The sequence below is a fragment of the Neofelis nebulosa genome, chromosome 6, assembly GCF_028018385.1.
Source record: "Neofelis nebulosa isolate mNeoNeb1 chromosome 6, mNeoNeb1.pri, whole genome shotgun sequence".
Taxonomy (NCBI): domain Eukaryota; kingdom Metazoa; phylum Chordata; class Mammalia; order Carnivora; family Felidae; genus Neofelis; species Neofelis nebulosa.
In genome coordinates this window covers 147485711-147500216 of record NC_080787.1, presented here as the reverse complement: position 1 = coordinate 147500216, position 14506 = coordinate 147485711, and the positions used below count along the sequence as shown (strand labels likewise).

General features: G+C 42.8%; 1 protein-coding gene across 1 annotated transcript; it reads left to right on the top strand.

The window, feature by feature from the left end:
* Positions 1–931: 931 nt before the first annotated feature.
* On the top strand, positions 932–13967 carry SOD2 (superoxide dismutase 2). Its single transcript, XM_058735812.1, has 5 exons — positions 932–1188; positions 1535–1737; positions 6252–6368; positions 8108–8287; positions 11043–13967. The coding sequence occupies exons 1-5, from the start codon at positions 1166–1168 to the stop codon at positions 11186–11188; spliced, it is 669 nt and encodes a 222-aa protein (XP_058591795.1). The 5' UTR covers positions 932–1165; the 3' UTR covers positions 11189–13967.
* The last annotated feature ends 539 nt before the right edge of the window (positions 13968–14506 follow it).

Sequence of the window (14506 nt, the reverse complement as noted above, 5' to 3'; positions counted from 1 at the left end):
GGTAGGGGTGGAAGAGAGTAGCTGAAAACCTATGCAGCACCTACTCTATGGTTCCTTTTATATTATTCTATTCAATAAGGACCCAACATAGATCAATAATAGTGTAAAGCTTTCCTAACTTCTATACAGGGAGGATTCACACAATTCAGGATTGTTTTTTTAATTGTTGAGAAAGCATTAGTACAGCTCATTACACTGTAAGAGACAGCACGAAAGAATCCTTCCTCTTGTACTTTTCAAAATACTCTCCGGAGCAGTTGGTTCGTGGAAGTCATCCCCAACACACACACTCAGGACCTGACTGCTAAGGCTTAGTAATCAAGAAAGTATGGACTTTCGGTTCTAATCCGCTATTTTACTTCTTAACTGTGTGATCAGGGCAACCTGCTAAAATTTAGTGAGCTCATTACTGTCGCCTGGGGTCAACGATACCTACCCGGGAGTGAAATAAAGATCAATGTATATAAACCCTGCTGCGTAGTCCCTGGCACCTCGTGTTTAGTAACACTATTATCAGACGGCCCTGGGCTTGGCTCCGGCCCGAAGGTCAAGTTCATTAGAAAAGCAAGGTCACTCCTGGCAGTGGTTAGAGGAGCATTGTTGCTACACCTTACCAGCACCCAGGACCCTCCTCACTGAGGGATCCTGGCCCGCTAGGGCGAGCCAAGCCAGCTCAGGGAAACCGCAGCTTTCGCTCCGAGAAGGTCGCCGGACCGCAGGCCACCCCGGCGTGCCGGCAGCAGCTAAGAGGCGGGGAAGCACCGGCCCCACCAGCCAAGGCCCTCCCAGCGGACCTCCGAGGGGCGGGGCTTCAGGTCGTACCATCTTACACCGTGAAGGGGGGGGAAGCATGGCCTTTCTTTTGGCCACACGCACAGAAGAGGGCAGGTGGGCGCTGCGGTTCTTCTGACTCCCTGAATAAGGTCCCTCATGTGCCTCTTTCTCGGGTCCCTTGGGCCAAAGGGGGCGGGCTGGCGCAGGAAGCGGAGACGGCGCGCTGCGCGTCCCCCCCCCCCCTCACGGTGTGGGAGCGGCGGGCGCAGGGGGCGGAGCCCGTGGAGGACGGTGGTGTCCTTGCGGCGCCGCCGGGGACGCGGGTCAGTGTACGCCGGTGGGTCGGCGCGGTGACTCGAATTCAGGAAAGCGACTAGCGGCCTCGCTCACTATGTTGTCCCGGGCAGCGCTCTGGTGAGGCGCCCGAGCGGCGCGTAGCAGCGGGGACGGGTCACGGCCCCGAGGGCGAGGGGTGCGGGCGGCCTCCTCCAGCGGCCCCGCTCCCTCCGTACCCGCGCTGGCGCGGCGGCTCCCGGGTACCTACGGGGACGCGGCGTGGCGGGGACGCCGCGGGCGTCCCTGCCGGAGGGCAGGTGGCCTCTGAGCGCATCCGGGGGCTGCCGCGGCGCCGTTTAATGCTTCAGAGAATGTGGAGGGCGAGCGAGCAAGCGATAGTAAGGCCCAGATGCGCCGGGACGTCCACAGCCCTGTCTGCGTAGACACGTGAGCGAATCGGTGTGTGTGTCTGCTCTCTTTCCAGCTCGAGCAGGACGCTGGTGCCGGCGCTGGGGGCTCTGGGTTCCAGGCAGAAGCACAGCCTCCCCGACTTGCCGTACGATTATGGCGCCCTGGAGCCTCACATCAACGCCCAGATCATGCAGCTGCACCACAGCAAGCACCACGCGACCTACGTGAACAACCTGAACGTCCTCGAGGAGCGGTATCGAGAGGCGCTGGAGAAGGGTAGGTGCCAGGCCGCCCGCCGGTGAGAAACCGCGCGGGGAAACGTGACGGCGACGCGGTGCCCCTCGGTTCCGTGGGGCCGCTCCACGCGCTCTTGAACTCAACCAGGGGTCAGACTTCACAAGGAAGGTGCCCATTTTGTGGGAAACTGAAACAGGCTTGTGGTTATTTACTAATACTTTAGACTTCAGCGTAACACTATCATATGGACGTCACACGTTAGTTTTTAAAGAGCTCAGTCGACAAAACCAGTCGAGTGTGGACTTTGTGGGTCTGGGGATGTGTTTTAATGTCTCTGTACAAAATAGTATTGCACTTTTCAGTCTATCGATCAGTGGCTTGCAGGAGGAAAATAATTGTATGTATTGCTTAATACGCTACACAGTTCAAAACGTATTTTTTTTCTGAAGCATATTTTTGATGACGTTCAGCCCTCTGAAATTTGTTGGGTAAATTTCAGACGGTGGCAGCTTGTTGAATGGGGGCATCTAGCGGGAAAGTGTAGTATTTCAGCCCGGTTGTGGATGAAGTAATTGTCTAAACAGAAACAAGAGGAAATTGCCACATTCTGGAAGATTTGTGACAGGAACCTGGAGCATGGGGAAAAAGTTTGGTACTTGTTCGGGGAAAAGGTTCGGGGTTTTAGAAAATAACAAATTCGGGAAAGATGTGGTAATGATGACAAGGTGGGGAATATCCCGATTGTGAAATTGTTTCCTGCGTGACAACATCTGACAACTTGAACCTTTCTTTTCAATATTTTAAAAACAACTTGAATTTCAATCCTTTCCTTGCGCAATCACATCTTTACTTGTGTAACAGAAGCTACTGAAAAAAAAAGCTTTACATTATGTGGTGCTATGTTGCCTATAAGTTACTAAGTACCTGCAGAGCTTTTTCTTTTATTTATTTAAAAAAAATATTTTAAAGATTATTGAAGGGTTAAATTTTGATGTTTGAAAATTTGGGGCAGTAATGTAAGTGAAATAACATCATCGATCTCATTATAAGGAAGTAAATAAATACTTTTCAAACAAAAGTATTTAACTTTTATTGTATTTTACAGGAAAAAAATGGAAACCAAAGAAATTGTTGAACTTAAGAAAAGTATTCTTAAAAGCAGATACTAAAGCCTCCCAAATTTCTGTTATCATCATTATTATTTTTTAATGCAAGCTCTGTGCCCAATGTGGGGCTCAAACTCACAACCCTGAGATCAAGACTCGCATATTCTACCGACTAAGCCAGCCAGGTGCTCCCCAAATTTCTATTAAAACTTAAAAATGATTAAACTTTAAGAGATTGCAATTATTAAGTTAGTTTTTAATAAGCATGTTTCTTTCCCATTAGAAAAATTTAGTTACTGTTGATTTATTAGAAAACAATATAGGGGCTCCTGGGTGGCTCAGTCGGTTGAGCATCTGACTCTTGATTTGGCTTGAGTCATGATTCCAGGGTTGTGGAGTCAAGCCCTGTGTCGGGCTAAACTAAAACTATACGCACACACACACACACCGTGTTTATATATGTATATATGCATATATATGTGTATATGTATGCATGTATATAAATATATATAAAACGTGTGTGTGTGCATGTATATATGTGTATATACACACATGTATGTATATATATATAGAAATATATAAACATACAAACATTTATATTTAGGATGACTTTCCTAGAATAATTACTAAGACACTGATTTGTAAGAAAACTATTTTGCAAACATAACAACAACAACAACAATGAGAAGTTGGCATCTTAAAACAGCTCTCCAAGATTATCTGTGTATTCTGGTATCACTCGGCCCTCTCCTCCTTTCTGAGATGTGCCCAAAGAGTTGATTAGAGAACCTTTTCTATCATGTAAACTCCCTAAGCACAGAGTCCTCAGTGGTTCTGTGTATCTTCCACTTTGCCTCTTAATGTCTGGTGAATAATAAGCACTCAGGACTTCTTTTTTTTTTTTTTTTTTTAAATTTTTTTTTTTTTAACATTTATTTATTTTTGAGACAGAGACAGAGCATGAACGGGGGAGGGTCAGAGAGAGGGAGACACAGAATCTGAAACAGGCTCCAGGCTCTGAGCTGTCAGCACAGAGCCCGATGCGGGGCTCAAACTCACTGACCTCGAGATCATGACCTGAGGTGAAGTCGGCCGCTTAACCGACTGAGCCACCCAGGTGTCCCATAAGCACTCAGGACTTCTTGAACAAGGGAATTCCCATTTTTCCTAATAGTTAATCTTAGTTTCTTGAAGGCCTGGAAAAGAATATTTTATTTTGCCTACTTGTTCAGCAAGGTAGAAAAAGTCTTCAAATGTGACTTTTTTTTTAAAGTACAGATAGCAGAGAATTAATTTTTCTTCCATAAAAGCTACATTTAATATATTCAATTATCTAGTCAATCAACAAACATTCATCAAGTGCCTGGTATGTAGGAGGCAATCTAGCAGCCCCTGAGATACAGCAGTGCAAAGAATTCCTTGTTGTTATTGGAGCTTTCATTCTGGTGGGGAGACAGATGAATGAGTAAATAAATATGTAGTATGCCAGGGGTCTTAAGTCCTCTCGAGCAAAACAGGTTGGGGAAGTGGTGGGGAAGTGCCCATTTTCTCTTGTGGTTTGAGAAGGCTTCCCTGATGAGGGTGACGTTTCAGCGGAGGCCTGAAGGAGAGATGTGGGAACAAACCACGAGGCTATCTTCAGGAAGGGTGTTCCGGGACGGGCAGCCGCCATCAGTAGAAGCCGTAAGCTGGGCGCATGCCGAGCCCCTGTTGTACGTGCAGGGAGACCAGTGTGGCCAGAGCTGGGCCAGCAAGGAGACACAGAGGATCAGATGATTTGCCCCTCTGAAGCCAGTTGTAGGGACTTGGGGTTCATCGAGTGAGAGGAACAGCCTTTGGAGGGGTCTGGCTCAAGGCTGCTGCACTCACTTTGGGGTGTAGAGGAGCCCTCCGGCCACTATTGGGAACAGAGTGTTGGGGGGGCACATGTGGAAGCCAGAGACCAGGGCGGGGTGGTGGCTCAGATGCAGGCAGGTGATGCTGCTGGTCTGTACCACAGGTTAGCAAGAGGGGGTCAGATTCTGGACCTTTTTTTTTTTTTAATGTTTATTTATTTCTGAGGCAGAGAGAGACAGAGCATGAGTGGGGGAGGGTCAGAGAGAGAGGGAGACACAGAATCAGAAGCAGGCTCTAGGCGCTGAGCTGGGAGCACAGAGCCCGACGCGGGGCTTGAACTCACGGACCGTGAGATCATGACCTCAGCCGAAGTCTGTCGCTCAACCAACTGAGCCACCCAGGGGCCCCATGGATCTTTTTTAAAGGGAGAGCTGGCCTTGCCAGTGAGTATGTTGTTGGGCTATATGTGAGGAAAGGAGTAAGGAGTAAGAAAGGGCAAGTTATCAGAAATGCCCTGTGGAAAATAGCTGGCACTTGCTGTGATGAGGAAGGCCATTGGAGAGTAACTTTGGGATTGAAATTCTCGAGTTCAGTTTTGAATATGCTGAATTTTTTGTTAATGTAACATTGAACTATTTTCCAATGAATAGTTGTCTAGAAAATGAGAGCTGAAAATGTACCATTTAAAAAAAAAGGTCTATTTACTTGTTTATTTTAAGTAATCTCTACCTCCAATGAGGGACTCAAACTCACAACCCTGAGACCCAAGAGTTACATGCTCTACCGACTGAGCCAGCCAGGCGCCCCTGAAAATTTTCTATTTAGTCTGTGAAAGCACACATTTCAACCTTCCACTATTTTCTATTGTTCTCTTTGTTATTGCTGAAATGTTTTTTTTATAATTTTTTTTTTTTTTTCATTTTAGAGAAAGTGAGTGGGGGAGTGGCAGAGAGAGAGAGAGAGAGAGACTTAAGGATCTTAAGCAGGTGCCACACTGAGCGTCGGACACGGGGCTCGATCCTATGACCCTGGGATCATGCCCTGAGCTAAAATCAAGAGTCAGATGCTGAACTGACTGAGCCATCCAGGCGCCTCTGAAATCTTTTCTATCCAAGAAAACTTTCACTTCTTTGAAGCTCAGGAAAGAATTTTCTACTAGCTTTGCCCCTGGTGCCGGACCTCTCATTAGTTGTTCACGTTACTAATTGAAATTGAAAATCCACTGGAACAAACAATTTTTAAGTAAATCTTTTTTTTTTTTTTTTTTTTTTTTGTAGAATCTTGAAATTGTGGGCTTTTAGGACCTATAGGGATGTTACAGATAAGCAAGTACAATTACCTGATGTTTTACAAAGAGAGCAAATGGTGCATAGAACGTTTGAAAAGAAAGAATTTTTTTTTTTTTTTTTTTTTTTAATTTTTTTTTCAACGTTTTTAATTTTATTTTTGGGACAGAGAGAGACAGAGCATGAACGGGAGGGGCAGAGAGAGAGGGAGACACAGAATCGGAAACAGGCTCCAGGCTCCGAGCCATCAGCCCAGAGCCCGATGCGGGGCTCGAACTTGAAAAGAAAGAATTTTAAAGAATATGTTTGCATCTTTACATTTCAGGTGACGTTACAACTCAGGTAGCTCTTCAGCCTGGGCTGAAGTTCAATGGTGGAGGCCATATCAATCATTCCATCTTCTGGACGAACCTGAGCCCTAAGGGTGGTGGAGAGCCCAAAGGTTGGTAGATATTGGTGCAGTCTTAGCTACATTTGTGCATGATAGGAATGGCTGTTGCTTTTCTTACGTTAATTCTCTCTGAGGTGTCACAGTGGCATATTTTTCCTAGCAAGGAGTACAACAAAGGTGTGACTTTCAGAGGGACATATGTAGGAACGGAGTATATATTCAGGGAGTTATTTTGTCTTCAGATTTTATACACACACACACACACACACACACACACACACACAGTGTCAGATATGATGTCAACTTTTGTCAAAATGTACTGTATTTTACATTAGAACAAGACCAGGAAACAGTTTTTAGAAGAAGTGAGTGCCCTGGGTGGGGTAAGACACTTGATCATTCTGTACTTCCTTCATCTGTAAGGTACAGGGATAATAATAGATCCGTTTTGACAGTTAAATAAGTTACCAGATATAAAATGCTTCGAATAGTGCTTTTTGCTATTATTTTACTACTCTCCCCAGCTGATAAAGAGTCAGTTGTCCCAGGAAATTGGGTTTTCCAGGACACGTGCAGGTAGCGAGGGGAGTACAGAGCCAATGGCCTTGCTCACTCTGGCTGGTTTACGTGACTTACCATGTCCTGCGTGGAGGCCCAGACGACTTTAATTAGCCTCCTCACCCCAGGGAAGGTGCGGGGCATATGTAGAGCTCTCCTTGTCCCTGGGGCTTCTGGTGCACACCTTAAGTTTCTGTGGCTTTGTTCGTTTTTAATTGGTGTATGGTAAGCATCTCATGTACTTGTGATAAGCAGTCTCATTTGGAAGTAAAGGTGAATGGGGAAGTCAGCATGGGAAGCTGGACAGCCTTTTTTTTTTTTTTTTTTTTTTTTTTTTCTGAGTTAGGTGTGGAGACGGTGATGTAATACTGTTGACGTTTGGTGAGTTAGCAGAATGTCAGATATGCCCATATTCAGCCAGCGGTACTTTGCGACTTTGGGTTGTCTGTACCACTTTATTCTGTCATTTGTGCTTATAATAGATAATTACTTTTATTTTTGAATTTTCGGTTTTTTTAAGTAGGCTCCAATTGCAGGGCTTGAACTCACGATCCTAAGATCAAGACCTGGGCTGAGATCAAGAGTCAGACACTTCAATGACTGAGCCACCCGGGCACGACGATGATTACTTTTAACTCAGTGGGATAAGAGAAGTGATATTTTTAGCCTACTTGATTTAGTTGATGTGCTCCATCTAGAATTATATTCTACATTGCCAGAGAATAAAAGGGCTGTAGCTCTTATAGTGTACCCTCAGTTCGGTGATAAAAGACAAAATTACTCTTCTTAAAATTATATAATTGTGATAAGAAAGATCTCAGCTGCCGTGGGGAAGAACCAAATAACAGCCATAAAATTTTACTATTCCCAAATCGAGACAGAGTAGGTAGGGTAGAAATCAAAGTAAAAGTTTTCTGTAAAAGGGGGGGGAAAAAGCTAATGAAAAAATTACTCCTTTTCTGATGGAAATAGCACAGCGAAGGAAGAACTTGCTCTAACTTGGTTCAGTAATAAACATGTGAATTAAAATCGTGAGATCTTGTGATGCCAGTGTGAGGGCAGGAGAAACAGTGCTAACTAGGCTCACTGGGTTATGTTACGTCTTCCCTATGAGGTCGTCCAGTTTCTGGTGCCATATGACAAGAATATTTTAATATATGGAATAGAATTCTTGATTGTAATTGTTGCAGTCTGTTCATTTGTGGGTATTTTTGGATTTGTTTTTTAAATAGGGGAATTGCTGGAAGCCATCAAACGTGATTTTGGTTCCTTCGACAAGTTTAAAGAGAAGTTGACCACTGTATCTGTTGGCGTCCAAGGCTCAGGTTGGGGTTGGCTTGGTTTCAATAAGGAACAGGGACGCTTGCAGATTGCTGCTTGTTTTAACCAGGATCCCCTGGAAGGAACAACAGGTTAGCTTTGAAAATTATTTCACATTCATTAGTGGGAAATGGTTCACTGTAAAGCATTTACCTTGAAATAAGGAACACGAGCAGTGGTTAAACCTATCGTGAGCATGTACTAAATCTTTTTTTTTTTTTTTTTTTTTAAATTTTTTTTTTCAACGTTTTTTAATTTATTTTTGGGACAGAGAGAGACAGAGCATGAACGGGGGAGGGGCAGAGAGAGAGGGAGACACAGAATCGGAAACAGGCTCCAGGCTCCGAGCCATCAGCCCAGAGCCTGACGCGGGGCTCGAACTCACAGACCGCGAGATCGTGACCTGGCTGAAGTCGGACGCTTAACCGACTGCGCCACCCAGGCGCCCAGCATGTACTAAATCTTAACAGATGATACCTAGAGCCTCGTGTAAGCAGAAATGCTCTAAAAGTCCTTGATGTTTTGTAACATTAGCACATGTAATTTTACAGATACATTAACAAAAAATGTTTTTTTTATCAAAACATTTTTTTAATGTTTGTTTATTTTTGAAGGAGAGAGAGACAGAGTGTGAGTGGTGGGGGTGGGCAGGGAGAGAGGGAGACACAGAATCCGAAGCAGGCTCCAGGCTCCGAGCTGTCAGCACAGAGCCCGATGTGGGGCTGGAACCCACAGACCATGAGATCATGACCTGAGCTGAAGTCGGACGTTCAACTGACTGAGCCACCCAGACCCCAGGTGCCCCTAACAAAAAATGTTTTAAACAGAAACTCTGCTTCATTGGACAGAATTCATGTCAGCTTACATAATTACATGCACTGAAGTTGGATAAACACCACAAAAGAGGAAAAGACCTATAAGCTGAGTCCAACTTCAGCCCTGGGACGCAGCCCGTCTGCTGAGCACCTGTGGTCAAACTGGGACTAGAGCTCAGGTTTCCAGATTTCTGCCTTTTGGGGGATTTGGTCCAGGAAAATATTTGGCTTAGAGGCTCCAGGCTGGCTTCACCAATTCCTTTTTCATGTTGAGCCAGATTGAATTAGAATGTCTTTAGGAGATAGTCCTGAGACATTGATCTTCAGATGTAATGCACCTACAGTGATGTCTTTTTTGTTTTTTAATTCATTTTTTAATGTTTATTTATTTTTGAGAGAGGGAGACACAGAATACGAAGCAGGCTCCAGGCTCTGAGCTGTCAGCACAGAGCCCGATGCAAAGCTTGAACCCACAAACCGTGAGATCATGACCTGAGCTGAAGTCAGACGTTTAACTCACTGAGCCACCCAGGCACCCCAAGACCTACAGTGACATCTTAACGGCAATCAGCAGTAGTTCTCAGCCACGTTTTCTTTTCTTTACTTTTTTTTTTAAAGATACTTAACTTATTTAGGTTTATTTATTTTGTGAGAGAGAGAGAGAGAGAGAGGGAGGGGCAGAGAGAGAGGGAGGATTCCAAGCAGGCTCCAAGCCTAGCACAGAGCCCGACGCGGGGCTGCATCTTACGACCACGAGATCATGACCTGGGCTAAAACCAAGAGTCTTGACGCTTAACCAGCCAAAGCACCCAGGCGCCTCTCAGCCACATTTTCTGCCTCTACACACGTCTGCAGACTTGCTTACATGACTCACTTTCCTGGGTATATTCAGATTTAGCCAAAATCTGAACGGCTCTTTTGGGAAAGAGATGCCACAGAATTTGTAAAACCAACAGAAGATTTGTGAGCACTGACTAGAGAGTCGAGTATATCTTTGAAGGCACCTGGCCGAAAGGCTAATTTCTAGGTAAATCCTGGCTACACCTGCTTCCCTTCCACTTGAAGAAAGCCCATTGGAATGAAAATAAGTGGAAGTCATGGCAATTTATGTAGGGGAGAAATCATTTATAAACTTTGTTACCTTAATTACTCATAATGAATGATGAATGACATACCTCACCACTGATCAAGACCTACTGGTTGATCATTGTTTTCCTAGAGGAGGCTGTCATTCAGTTGGAGAGTTTCTGAAAATGAATGTTGCATAAATATAATTCTTTGCATGTACTATTTCATTTCTAAGAATTGTGTCTTTTTCTTTAGTCCTATTCAGTTTTCCTTGTTAACTGTTATTTCTCTAAATGTCTCATAAATGCTTTGTATTCTCTAAGACTGACATTATTAGCCTTGGGAGCAGAGCAGTTTTCCTAAAACTCCCCTGACTGCTTGGGACCTTTGGAAGGTGCTCAGCCACCCCATAAACATGGCATCCTTACCAATACCCCCAAGAATTGCCTCATGGATAGATTTGTTGGTATTTTAAGCATTGCTGTTAAAATACTGTACTTAATTTTCCCAAGTCTTTAAAAAATTTTTTGCTATTTATCACGTTTTCTTCCAAAGAGTAAAGTTTAAGGGCGCCTGGGTGGCTCAGTCGATTAAGCATCCGACTTCAGCTCAGGTCATGATCTCACAGTTTGTGAGTTCAAGACCTGCGTGGGGCTCACTGCTGTCAGTACGGAGTCCACTTCGGATCCCCTGTCTCCCTTTCTCTCTGCCCTTCCCCCTACCTCTCTCTCAAAAATAAATAAACATTAAAAAAATTTTTTTCGAAGAGTAAAGTTTCAAATTTTTTATAGGGTATTTATTCTTAGGCAAATTTTCTCTTTGTAAAAGAAGCTGAAAAATGGATGGGAATTTTGCAAAGGGTAATTTGGGTAATTTGGTGTGCATAGGATAATCGAGAAGAGACAATAATATTTCAGATTGAAATTCACAGTTTTTGCTTTTTTTCCCCTCTTCTTTCCAATAGGTCTTACTCCACTGCTGGGGATTGATGTGTGGGAGCATGCTTATTACCTTCAGTATAAAAATGTCAGACCGGATTATCTAAAAGCTATTTGGAATGTAATCAACTGGGAGAACGTAACTGAGAGATACATGGCTTGCAAAAAGTAAAACATCATTACACTGAGCAGAACAAGCTTTTTACGACTATTTTCATAGCAGTGCAGAGTACCGTAGTATACCAGTAATCTGCTCTATAGTAGCATTTCTTAATGTAGGTTCTTCAAGTATTTGATAAACATGATTTAATGCTGTGAACTTCCTGTTTTCAAATTTTATTATTGGGCAACGGAAAACAGTAAGTGCTTTGTATGATTTAGTCTTGATTGAACATTTTCTTCAAGAGCTGAAATAGCTAGGAGGTTATAATTGTCGTCATAAAGCCATCAAAAATATCTCAGCCCTGTCCCCTTAGGGCCGCTGGAGAAGCCTTTTGACCCTATTGTACTGCAGTTGTAGAAAACCTGGTCCTTTGCCCCAGTTGTTTATAGAAGATAAAATTTATTTCCCAAGGGAAACGTTCAGCGTTTCTGTTGAAAACTGCTCTTTTTGTAAGTAATCTTCTGTCTACTAGTACTTCTGGTAGATACCACCCATTGGCCTTTAATTATTTTTGGTCACGTGTTACACAGGGTTAACACCATTTTGTCTTTTAAAAAATATAACTTGATTGCTAATTGAGAATTGCTTTATTATGACAAGGAAATAGTCGTGCATTTGAATTTTTCTGTTGGGAGAAATAGGAGGACTTGTGCGTGAAATTTTGCCATCAGATAGAAATATGTGTTGTGTACATGCTCAAAATGGGCAGATTCGGGCCTTGTTGATAAAATGAATGTTGGGAATGGGGCCACAGATCATTCTGGCGGGGCACTTGCCCCCGCCTTCCAGTCCTGTTCAGGAGCATCGCTTGGGGTGGGGGGAACCAGCCTGAATCAGCTGCTGCCTGCCCACAGAGGCAAAGGAGTTGGTTTCTGGATGTGGTCAGCAGCGTGTCCCCATCCAGGAACATTTCTTTTCGAAGACTTGTTTTTGAGTTACTCTATCATTTTTTATCTTTTCTTTTAAAAAATGTACAGTCACTATAGAAACTTTATATTGTTTAGTCCTTTCAGTAAAGGCAAACGATACCCATACTCCAGTGACCCAACATGTCAAATTATGTTCCTGGTTAGCTTTTGCAGATGGGACTGTTTAAATGTAGCAGGGATCCTTTGTGTAATTTGGCTTAACATTGTCAGGCATTCCATGTTTCATTATTTTCTTTATTTTTACTGGCTGTATAATTTATCAATTGGACACTTCCTAATTTATTTTACATTTCTGATACTGAATATTTCATTGGTTTCTAATTGTTACTTATTCAAATAATGTTGTGGTGAACAACCCACATAGGTTTTGCCTTCTATTGGAATATTTTTTCTATATAGGTTTTTTCTTAAACCTATTCAGTAACAGAATGTTTTCCTAAGTTAGTGTATTATTTTTTCCCCCAAAATTTATTCTGTTTTTTTTTGGCTTGGAAAAATGGAGTAACTTAGCAGTTTCAATATTGAAGACTGAAGTTAAAAAAAATTTTAATTTAAGGCGCTTTTGTTTTAGAATTCAAGTAGAAAGTACTTAGGCTTTCTCAATTGTCAGCAGTGTTGATGAGACCAGTGGTAGCTCTTTGTGTGCCTGTGGATTGAAAACACTTTGGAGACAAAGATTGCCATGCTTTCTCCCACAGTAAAGTCACTTTCGTGGAGCACAGATGGGAGTCATGTGATTACTGCTTACATATATACATATATACACATGCATGCCTATATAGATATATACACACATATATATGCATACACGTATATATAAACAAGGCAGTGACTCTGTTTAAATGGACCATGTAGAAAAGTAGAACTTTTTGAAAGATGGGCTTTTGAATATAAGTAGTCTGCCAGATCGTGGTTTGTATTGAACTAACAAAGATACGCAGAGACTCCTGATTCATACAGTGCCTTTTGACTTTTACTAAGCTTTAGCATTTCAAAAAAATTCAATGTTGAAATTTCTATGGGGCTCTATTTTTGCCTCGATTTTACGTTGAGGGAGTGAGCGAAAGCACACCGTTCTTCTCTAAGGTTTTGGTTTCTCCTCCCCATCAGATTTTAAGAGACTAAGGTAAATTACAGATAAAGATTTTAATCATCCGGTGGAAACTGAGACTTTAAGATTTTGTTCAGCCCGGTTTTTCATTGTGGAAATAAATAAAAAAAGTAAAAGCGGCTGCTTCTGCAATAAACCCAAGTGTTGTTCATCCAAGAGGGATTTTTGTGGCCGAATCAGCAGTGCCTGCTCTAGTTTTAAATGTGCTTCAAACGCCATAGTGTGATTAGTACTGAAGGAAAACAGGACACAAGGCAAATACTGCCTGAGGTAGAATCTACTGCTTGAACCATTGTGTAATAATTAAACTTTGATGTTGAGAAATTAAAGTTTTACTGCACACCTCAAATTCATGATCTTAAAATGAGATTTGAGTTTCCGGTGAATACCTTTAAAAAAAAGTACCACCGGAACCATAAAATTAAGATTGATTGGTGTTGTGAGTCCTCTCTAGAACTAAGTCTAAATACAAATTCTATTTCCTGTTTTGATTTCAGGGGAGCTACTGTTTGGGAAAGCTATTAGGTAAATGTTTTATAAATTACTGTTTCTCATTTTCAGTCATACCTAATGATTTTGGCAAGCTAATGTCCTGTTTTCTTAGGTACGCATCAAACCTGGCACACATCAGAAATCCTATAAAGTCCTGGATAGTTTTCATTTAATTAATCGATAAGAAACACTTATTTTCCTATTGTAAGTGTGAAGCTTTTTGATTGTTAATAAAAGAATCTACCAACCATCAAAAGAGGTCTGCATTATGCATGTGTGTTAAAACATTAGTAATCCTGTAATGCTTTGTCATTTTTACTGCTTTTCTGTGGGAAAGGGATAGTAAATGTTAGGTAGCATTTTAAGCATTCTTAAAACCCAGAAGGCATATGAACTCTCTCCAGTCATATCTGTAGTAACATCTGATAATAGCATAGTGTTTTTATTTCATTTATTTTTTATTTTAGAGCGTGAGTCAGGACAGGGGCAGAGTGGGGGGGGAGAGAATATATTTTTTTTTAATTTTTTAAGGTTTATTTATTTTAGAGACAGAGTTCTAGTGGGGGAGGGGCAGAGAGAGAGGGAGACATAGAATCTGAAGCAGGCTCCAGGCTCTGAGCTGTCTGCACAGAGCCTGATGCGGGGCTCGAACTCATGAACCATGAGATCATGACCTGAGCAGAAGTCAGAGCAGCTTAACCAACCGAGGCACCCAGGTGCCCCGGAGAGAGTATCTTAAGCAGGCTCCTTGCTCAGTGTGGAGCCCAACACGGGGCTTGATCCCATGACCCTGGT

Excerpts from the sequence above, each read along its gene's own strand:
- SOD2 (XM_058735812.1), top strand. The coding sequence starts at position 1,166 with ATGTTGTCCCGGGCAGCGCTCTG. Across the intron at positions 6,369-8,107 it reads GGGTGGTGGAGAGCCCAAAG|GGGAATTGCTGGAAGCCATC; the intron begins GTTGGTAGATAT and ends TTTTTTAAATAG. Across the intron at positions 8,288-11,042 it reads TCCCCTGGAAGGAACAACAG|GTCTTACTCCACTGCTGGGG; the intron begins GTTAGCTTTGAA and ends TCTTTCCAATAG.